Genomic DNA, 9,514 nt, shown 5'->3' with positions numbered 1-9,514 from the left:
GCAGGAGTTAAATCCTGCTGGGCGGGTCAAAACAGAATCAGGACACGTATATGGAAGTCCTTGCTTAGAGCTGTAGCTGTGCATTCTTTCTGCAAGGGTCCAGGTTTGGGCTTGTCACAGGGCAAAGACCTCATTGCTGGAAACCCATTCTTCCTAACACATATATGTACTCCCTTCTCTCTCTAGATGAATTGCGCTGAAGCGATGGACAAGTCCAACCTGACCCTCGAGGGTGGGTTCGTTCTCCTCGGCTTCTCAGACGTGTCACCCCAGCTGCAGATGCTTCTCTCAGTCATGTTCATCTTTATATACTTCATATCCATGATTGGGAACCTGATGATATTTCTCCTCCTAACCGTGGACCCAGTCCTTCACACACCCATGTACTTTTTTCTCCGAAACCTGTCCATAGTGGACATCTGCCTGGCCAGTGTCACCATCCCTAAGACCGTGAGTGGTTTGCTGTCCGAGGACAGGCGCATTTCCTTCAGCGGCTGTGTGGCACAAATGTTCTCCTTCATTGTCTTTGGTGTCACAGACTGTATCCTGCTGGCCGCCATGTCTCTTGACCGATATGTGGCTATCTGCATCCCTCTGCGTTACACGACCATCATGAGCAAGCCCGTGTGTGTTCATCTGGCCTCGGGATCATGGGTCATCGCCACAGTTTGTTCCCTTAGCTTGACTCCTGTCACCTTCACCCTTCCCTTCTGCAAGTCTCATGAGATTCATCACTTCTTCTGTGATCTCGCTTCTCTCACCAAACTGGCTTGCGGGGACTCAAATATGGCCGAAGTCGTTACTGCAGCATTAAGTGTCCTGGTGTTAATCTTGCCTTTTCTACTGATTGTGGTCACCTACACTTTCATCGTCTCCAAGATCCTGAAGATCCGCTCCAGCGAGGGGCGACAGCGAGCCGCCTCCACCTGTGCTGCCCACATGGTCTCCGTCCTCCTGCTTTATGGCACCACGATTCTCACGTACTCGAAGTCAAAGTCAAGCTATTCCATGGATCGGGTATTTTCTGTCTGTTATGCTTTTCTAACTCCCATGTTGAATCCTCTAATTTATAGTTTAAGAAATAAGGATGTGAAAGAAGCTTTTAAAAAGCAAAGGATGCTGACCATCCTCTCTAGGTGACCTGGACAAGAGATTCTCAGGTCTTATTGATGTATTCAATAGATTGATTCACTGGAGTGGATCCATCTGAAATCACAGAAAATGGACTGAACTGTTTTGACAACAATTTTTTTTTTACATTTGGTTTCCACAGATTTTTCACCTTTAATTGCCTTGATGGAACAAACCTGGTAATATCCTTCAATGGGAAAAATTATAAACCCATTATATTTTTCCTCAAGTTCTCTCATTTTATTCTGCTGTTTCCAAACCTTCCTGGCACTTTTTCTATGATAGTTCGCCTCTTCTACTCCCCTTGTAGTCTCATATTGCTCCTGTTTCTTCCTTTTTAGTCGCTTCCTATATTTACGCACCACCTACTACTGCCATCCACATCTTTTACTTTTTTCTTTTTGCTTGGCTGAATGTTAGCTGTTCCTCTGCACCCTTCTCTGCACCTCATGCTTTGAGAGTGACTCCCTTGCACCTCCTCTCCTTCTGCATTTATGTGAGCATGCCTGTCCCCTACCTCCTATTTCCTCTATTTTATTGTCTTTTGTGTATTGACCGTGTTTTTATATCCTCTTCTGTGGGTGTTCTATTCCTTCTAGACCAGTGTGGAAATAGAAAAAAATGTAATTGATCTTACGTACCTCCCTTTAAAAAAAAATATGCTTATAATTCCTAATATTTTTGTAATTCTAAAGCATTTTGAATGTATTTCATTATAGCTCCACCACTACAGTCCAGGTTTGGCATGTTTTTCCCCCAAGAAATTTTTAGACTTTTGTAGAAGGGATTTTTCTTTATATAGACAGTTCCCAAAAATGGAGTTCTGTCCGAATGGTTCAGTGAGGCTTGCGTTCTCCATTTTGAGAATTCTTCAGGATGACGCAGAGCCTGGAATTCCAGCGCCCGCCGGAAGCTCAACCCAACCAAGACAGAATGCCTGTTATTTGGCAACAAAAACAAATACCAAACACTGCAAACCTGCCTCAAGGACATGAACCGCGTTGGCTTCCGATCTCAACTTTCTCCAAAAACCAAGGGGGCAGATTTACAATAACTGGCACATCCCTGCATGTCAGCAGGGATGCGCCAGTTATTGTGCGCCGTGGCTCCCCCACAATGGATGCGCCGCATTTACAATGCGGCGCACCATCGGGTTAAAACGGCGCAGATGCGTGACACATTTGTGCCGTAAAGGTGGCGCATTGCTGGATTTGCATCGCAAGTGCGACGCAGCTCCAGCAAGGCTCTGGCGTGCCCTATCTTCACAATGCTGCGTCAATCCTTACGTCTGCTTCAAGCAGGCGCAGGGTTTTGATGCAGCATAGCCCTAAAAGTGACTGAGTAAAATCTTGTAGATTTCACCTAACCACTTTTAGGAGGCGTTCCTGCACCAGAACACCCCCCTGCGCATGGAAAGCCTCCTTCTGGCACAGGGCTTTACAATGTGACGCATCTCCCAGATGTGTCACGTTGTAAATACCTCGCACCATGGCGCATCTTTTGCACCGCTGCTGCGTCACAAAAGTGATGCAACGGGGGCGTGAAAGAGGCACAAGGGGCTTGTAAATCTGTCCCCAAGTCCTTAGTTTCAACATCGGACACAATCTTCATCCTCAAAGTTCACGTTGCAGCTCTCTCCTCTAAATAACGTGAAACAATGTCTTCTAGAAGGTGACTCCAGAACTGCTGTTCAAGCCCTCGTACACTCACATCTGGATGGTGTTAGCACCCTGCTCCAAGGCCTTTATAACTCCACAATTGCACCAGTGATGAAAGGTCCTTTTTGCAGGATATCGCCCACTTTTGCCCCCACTTTGAGCTAGATTTGGTGAGGGTTTTCTCACTCTGAACACTGGGGCACTGATGCCCAGCACCAAGTGAATGTGCTCTGACCCCTAAAGTATATGCACAATTGGCCCATACTTGAATGGCATATTTAAGTTACCCATACGTCCATAGTTTATGGTACTCTGTGTAACCAGGTCTTTGCAAGTTAAATGCCACTAGTGGACTGGTGCACTGATTGTGCCATCGCTACAGTGGCAAAGTGAAAACTGCCAATTGGATCTGACAAAATTCCCCTTTTCCAGGCAAAAACATTCCTTTTTAAACATGGTATGTAACCCCTGAGGTGGCCCTAAGAGCCCATGAGGTGTGGTGACTATTTTTTAAAAAGCCGAACATGTGTGGCCTTGCTAATACGGTTCATGCTCCAGTGCTGATCGACATGCACCATGTCTCCTGCCTTCATTTCTTGCCCTTTCACTCCATGCATGTCCATGATCATGATAACTTTTGTACTTCTGTTCATATTCTCCCACCCTGTTTAAAATCCTTTTTCTATCCACCATGACATGATTCAGTACAGATATAGGCGTGGTATGTATGGTAGGCCATACTATTTTCCCAAGTATTTTTTTTTGCAAGATAAACAATTCACACTGATCCTCTTTAAACATTCTTTTATCATCCTGTTTGTTCTTCCCACCATTCCATTTGCATGTGTTCAATGCAGTGCCATGGTATGCTGATGACCGTTCCCATCAAGTTGGAATTCTTTCATGGGTTCCAAAGTGAACTGAACTCCTTTGCCAGTTACCAGGTACTCTGGAGCATTCGTATCCATGCAGGGGTATGTTAGGAGCTCCATGACAATCTTGTTTGGAAGCTGATGTGGAATTCTAGGCATCGCCAACTTACATTTGCAGTCCTCCAGAACTAGGAACTAGTTTTACTTGGGACGTCCACAGGTCGAATGGGCAGAGCGCATTCAGTGATATAACAACATTTTAGGCCCCCCCTTGGAATCGTATGGAGGGGGGGGGGCTGTCAGGAGCTCTCAGGCCTGCCCGTACAGAGTGTGGGAGGGGTCCCCCTGGATTTCGGGGGCCCGCCAGCTCTGAGGGGGCTGTGGGGGCTATTATTACATCACTGAGCAGATGGGTGGACCAGTGCTTTGTGTTTGCGCTCCTCCATGGGCAATCGATGCTTGCTGTGTGAAGAATTGGGCTAGCAGCATCTTGAGTTGAATTTCAACGTGAGCAGCGCTGTTCGTATGTAAACAGTCTGATTGTGGTTGCAAAGAACCCAAAAGTGTGATTTCAAAAGCCTGTGAGCAACTCAAAGGGCCCCATTAGGATGTCGGGCTGATCGCCATCGCCATGCGGGCTGTGGCGATCCGCCCGACATCCTTCCCCGCCCGCCACCCATTTCCCCTCGCCATATTACTATGGCGGGGGGACCGCGGCAGACAGAAAGACTGTCCGCCGCTTTTCCACCCGGTCAAGGAGTTGACCGGGCGGAATAGGGGTTCATATGGTGGCGCCATCCATATTACGGTGTGCGCGGGGACATGCTTTTCCATGGTGGCAACGTCGCCATGGAAAAGCAGTCAGAAATTTCTGTTCGGGGCCCATTGCGGGCACCTAGAAACTAGCCCTGGGCGGAGTGGGCGTAGTGGGGCTTCGCGGAGCTACGCGAAGTGGGCGAGAAACTACGCCCACCTCCGCACTCCGCGTAGCCCCACTACGCAAACACCACTGGCCGCCAGCCCCGCCACCCGCCTCCCTCCCGCCCTCCCTAAATACTTTCAATGAAACGAGTGAAATAATTAAAACGCACTTACCTTGCCCGCCGCGTCCCCGGTGCTCGCTATCTGCAGTCTTCCGTCTCGTTTACTAATGCGCATGCGCGGGCGGCCGCGCATGCGCATTTCTCACGAGAAAATGCGCATGCGCGGCCGCCCGCGCATGCGCATTAGTAAACAAGATGGAAGAATGCAGATAGCGAGCCCCGGGGACGCGGCGGGCAGCGGCGGGCAAGGTAAGTTTGTTTTAATTATTTTACTGGTTTCATTGAAAGTATTTAGGGAGGGCGGGAGGGAGGCGGGTGGCGGCCAGCTACGCTCCATCTGCGGAGCGTGCGTAGTGCCGCCTGGCTCCGCCTGCTCCGCAAAATGCGGAGTAGGCGGCACTACGCACACTCCGTGCACGGAGCGTAGCTGGCCGCCCACCCCTACTAGAAACTCCGGGGGGTGGGGGATGCACATGGGGGTACCTATGGTACCACCCTGCACTTCACTGTACAACGTGGCAGGCACCACGCGGTGCCTGTCACGTTGTGCATTGAAGTGCATTTTTAGCATTGCGGTGGGCGGTGCTTTTAGCATCGTCCGCCACAATGTTAAAAATGTAGGATGCACCCGCCAGTGCTGGGGGCGCATCCTAATGGCCCCCACGGGACCACCGCCCTTATGGCGGGCCGTCCCATTTTACATTGGGATGGCGGGTGGACAAAGTCCTCCAGTCATCCTAATGGGCTCCAAAGAGTCAAATTATCTGCAGGAAATACTCAAAGCCAACTGTATCTGCTGTTGTGGAATACAGAGGGAGGATGAAATGTCACAACTGTCCACACTGTAACAATGTGTTGATAGGCAAAACCATTTTTCATCCGTGGTCTGGCAACAAATCCACCTCAATTACACAGCAGATTGCAATGAACAGAATGTCATTTACGTCATTAAGGTCCCTTGCAGACTACTCTATGTGGGCAAGACCGAGAGGAAATGTCACACATGGTTTACTGAACACAAAATTCATATCAGCACAAAGACTATAAGCTTGTCTATAGCTACTCATTGGAATGAACACAAACATACCATAGTTCAGGTCTGTTTAGCTATTCTAGAGGTGGTGACGACTCAAACAGATAGTGACATGATAAAGTTATTGACCCAACATGAAATGAATTGGAAACAATTCCTGGACACTCTTATTCCAAAAGGTCTCAATGAAAAATTTGAATTGTCATGCTTCCTCGAGTCATGCTACATCACACACACACATGACATGGCTATTGCCTAATTCAGAGAGTTAGATTTTCTCATTACACCATCTTGTACAAATGTGATTTTCAGTTGTTTACTGCTTGTTATTTTTCTGCTGTTTTCACTTTGTGACAGGTGTGTTTCATATTGATATCGGTCTGTAAACCCATGACTCTTTAAACATGTTTACCAGCAGAGGCACTGTGTGTATGACATCATATGTCTAAACACATTCTCTTATGTGATGTCAGCGAATCAGGTTAGTGCATCAGTCCTCATCATGCGCATCTAGAATTTTCACATGCGTTACGTTATCATATGCACCACCAATTGTTTCCAACTTGTTCCCATATGTACTGCTAGTGAATGAGGCTAGTGCATCACGCCTTATTATGTGCATCATGTTGCCACATATATTGTTCAAACAACCAGGATAGTGCATTAAGATAAGACGCACTCCGTACCATTATTTATGTTTTACCCATATCTCAAACTTTTTTCTTTTTCTTGGACGAACGGTGTTATTTGCTCACATGGGGGCATATTAACAAGGAACACGGGAAATTAACGCTAAGGGCGCTTAGCGTTAATTTTGTTAACGCCTGCTATCACTGGATAATATCGCCTGGTTATCGCGTTATTAACAACGCTTAATGCCTAGGCGATAAAAAATCCAGCGATAGCGGCATTTTGGGAGGTTATCGCTGGTAATGCAGCGATAAAACTACAAGTATAGGGATATCTTTGTTTATAGCCCGTGGTGGACACAGCCATGTAATCCACCTCTAATTGGATTACATGGCTAAGTCTGAAAATTAGCAGACGTAAAACAGCAGCGTTAACCGTGGTTAGCGCTGCTTTTTTTGTCTCTAACAGGGTTAGCGTGGAGCTTGATAATAGGAGAAATGTCGCTTAGTGACATTTCTCCTATTATTTTGCTCTGGAACGCCCACTTTGCATCTCATTAGAGATGCAAAGGGAGGGGTAGTGAAAAAGGGTGCTAGCATGCGATTTTGAATGTTAGCACCCTGTTGTTGATGGGGCGATATTTTTATCTCCGCTTCTTCGCCTTTAAAAGCCACAAAAGCGGAGATAAAGCCCTTGTTAATATGCCCTATGATTCTTTGTTTACAACTTCCATTTTGGGCTTTGCTGGGTGCACCAGTTTCATTCACTTTCATTCACTTTCACTGCCTGAATCTTTGTTGTTAGTTCGGAAGACTTTCTTATGTGTTACTGGGAGGTTGGACTTTAAGCACACTCCACGTCTCTACGCGCTTCCGTGGTGTTCCTGTTACATCCCGGCCAATAATTAACGACTTGGACGCATGCCAGTTTTCTGATATCACTCAGGAGAATTGGACTAGTTAAGCTTACCTAGTTAGATTTCGCAACCTCCTATATTCAGCTTTCCGCTTGTGGAACAGTCCTGTTTTCCTTGACAGATCCTCATGCTGTGGTTACTACAAGTTCTTGTTTTTCTTTTACTTTGAGACTGACTCTTACACACAGTTGGCTTTGTTGTTTGGAGGTATTGTTTGTTTTAGATAATATTTTGATTTAATATGTTCTCTGTTCACTGTAGACACAATCTGCGTGGCATGTTTTCACTGCACAGACACAATAACTATAACTTTCATTTCACTTCTTGGGTGAGGGTTTCTCTTATACCCATCTGGTCAGCTCTGCTCACCATATGTTCTAGTGCAGTACTACCTTCTCTATTTTCATAATTTCCTCAGTCTGGATCATTTTGGGATTCTTTCGGGTACTGCCAGAGGTACTTTCTTTCGTCCGCATTTTTCACAGGCACCTTCTCTCCGTGTTCATGTGTTTTAGCCCTCTATAAATGTCCTGCACACTCTAAGGCTGTTCTCCTGAAAGATTTGTAAATATTCAATGATGACTATGAATTAATTGGATATGTTTTTGATTGTAGATACCCATGACGATTTCAACTGTGAATGCCCGAAATGCATAGGGATAAGCCACACAGCCAGTTCAACATATGTTGATTCTGACTCGCTTTTATGTGGAATATTTCTTTTCAAGACTCTTGTTGTTGGAAATTTATTCAACTTGCTGCTTGAATGGTTAAACTGATTTATTTTGCTGTGCCAAAATTGTTTCTGCTCTTCTAGTAGATTATAGCAGTGCATTGTGGGTCCAGAGCTCTTGTTCTAGTTACTGTTTTCATTTTGAATTTGGTGGTTGGGTACAGCCTCCCCACAGGGTGCACAAATTAGATTGTTTGAGTTATGTGTTGTATTTGGTATTAAGTTTATAGTATTTGAGTGCAACCTAACTTTTTTCTTCACAAATTTCTAAAAGTGGCATTTTTGAAATTATAATGAAAATCCAAATGTACCATTGAAGAGCGATTATCATTACAATTCATAGGAACCAAGCATGATATAATTACAGACTCCCACGTAGGAATTACAACTTATTGAATGTAATAAAGAATCCCCAATGTTATCCTATGAGAGGGGTTGGCCTGCAGTCAAAAATGAATTTGGGAATTTTTTACCACCATGACATGTAACCTTAAAAGTACACTCCTAACCTTTTAATTACACAGCACCCTTCTTTATTGGCTACCTAGGGTCTACCTTAGGAATGACTTATGTAAAAAAGAAGACTTTAAGGCTTGGAAAGGGAGTTTAAATACCGTATCCATTCCGAATTGCATTCTATGTAAAACAGCTAGAAAGGGATTGCCTGCTTTTACTGAATTTCCTCCATCTGCGGCTATGGGTCCATATCAAACATTTAATTTGGTCTTTGAAATTGAGCAAGATAAACATTTTGGAAACTAGCCCGCGCAGCCATGTATAATTTCTGCCTGCTTTTCTTGTTGGAGGGAATCTTGTAAGAGACGTTGCAGATAATGTTCCACTCTTTCAGTGGTTAAATAGAACACCACCTACATGGATGTTATCTCATGAGTAGCTGACTCTTGGTGTATCGCTGTTATAGGCGTTGCTTATGGCTCACACGAGAGACGACACCCTGTGCCCCTGCTCTCCCACTGCTGGGTACCCCCAAAGAAAGAGGGGCCATCTCGGCGCCTACAATAGAACACTGGGAACAAGTAGGGATAGAAACAATGGCTGATCTCTATGCAGATGGTGCCCTGCTCCCTTTTGATAGGCTAAGGGCTGACTCAGGCATACCGGCTGAGCAGATCCTGGCACATGCATCCATAGTACATACATACACGGCAGCCTGGGGAGACCTATCTGAAGAGCCGCAGACACATCTATTAATACAGTACTTACACATCATGAGAGGTGGATCACATGTAATACATTGGCTAACGCAGGCACTCTTAACGCACACCGTTTGCACCCTCCAATCACTAAGAGACAAATGGGCGATGGATAGAGGCAGGGACTGGTCAGACAAAGAATGGGAGAGAATCTTAGAGGGCCCTAGCAACATCCCGCGCAACTCCCGCTTTAAGATCATTCAATACTACATTATGCATAGAGCATATCTGTCACCAGACAGAATAAACCAATATTTTGCCATAGGCTATATACTTATTGGACA

At 45.6% G+C, this 9,514-nt stretch overlaps 1 protein-coding gene across 1 annotated transcript; it reads left to right on the top strand.

The window, feature by feature from the left end:
* The first annotated feature begins 204 nt into the window (after positions 1-204).
* Positions 205-1,140, top strand: LOC147678838 (olfactory receptor 5V1-like). The gene has a single exon (XM_086945756.1). It carries the CDS (start codon positions 205-207, stop codon positions 1,138-1,140), a length of 936 nt encoding a protein of 311 aa, XP_086801882.1.
* The last annotated feature ends 8,374 nt before the right edge of the window (positions 1,141-9,514 follow it).

Source organism: Lissotriton vulgaris, chromosome 12 (assembly GCF_964263255.1).
Source record: "Lissotriton vulgaris chromosome 12, aLisVul1.2, whole genome shotgun sequence".
In the NCBI taxonomy this organism is placed as follows: domain Eukaryota; kingdom Metazoa; phylum Chordata; class Amphibia; order Caudata; family Salamandridae; genus Lissotriton; species Lissotriton vulgaris.
Note: the sequence above shows the minus strand (reverse complement) of the source record. Positions and strands in the feature narration are given on the sequence as shown.

What these genes read in the sequence shown, in the direction of transcription:
- LOC147678838 (XM_086945756.1), top strand. Translation starts at nt 205, where the DNA reads ATGGACAAGTCCAACCTGACCCTCGAGGGTGGGTTCGTTCTCCTCGGC.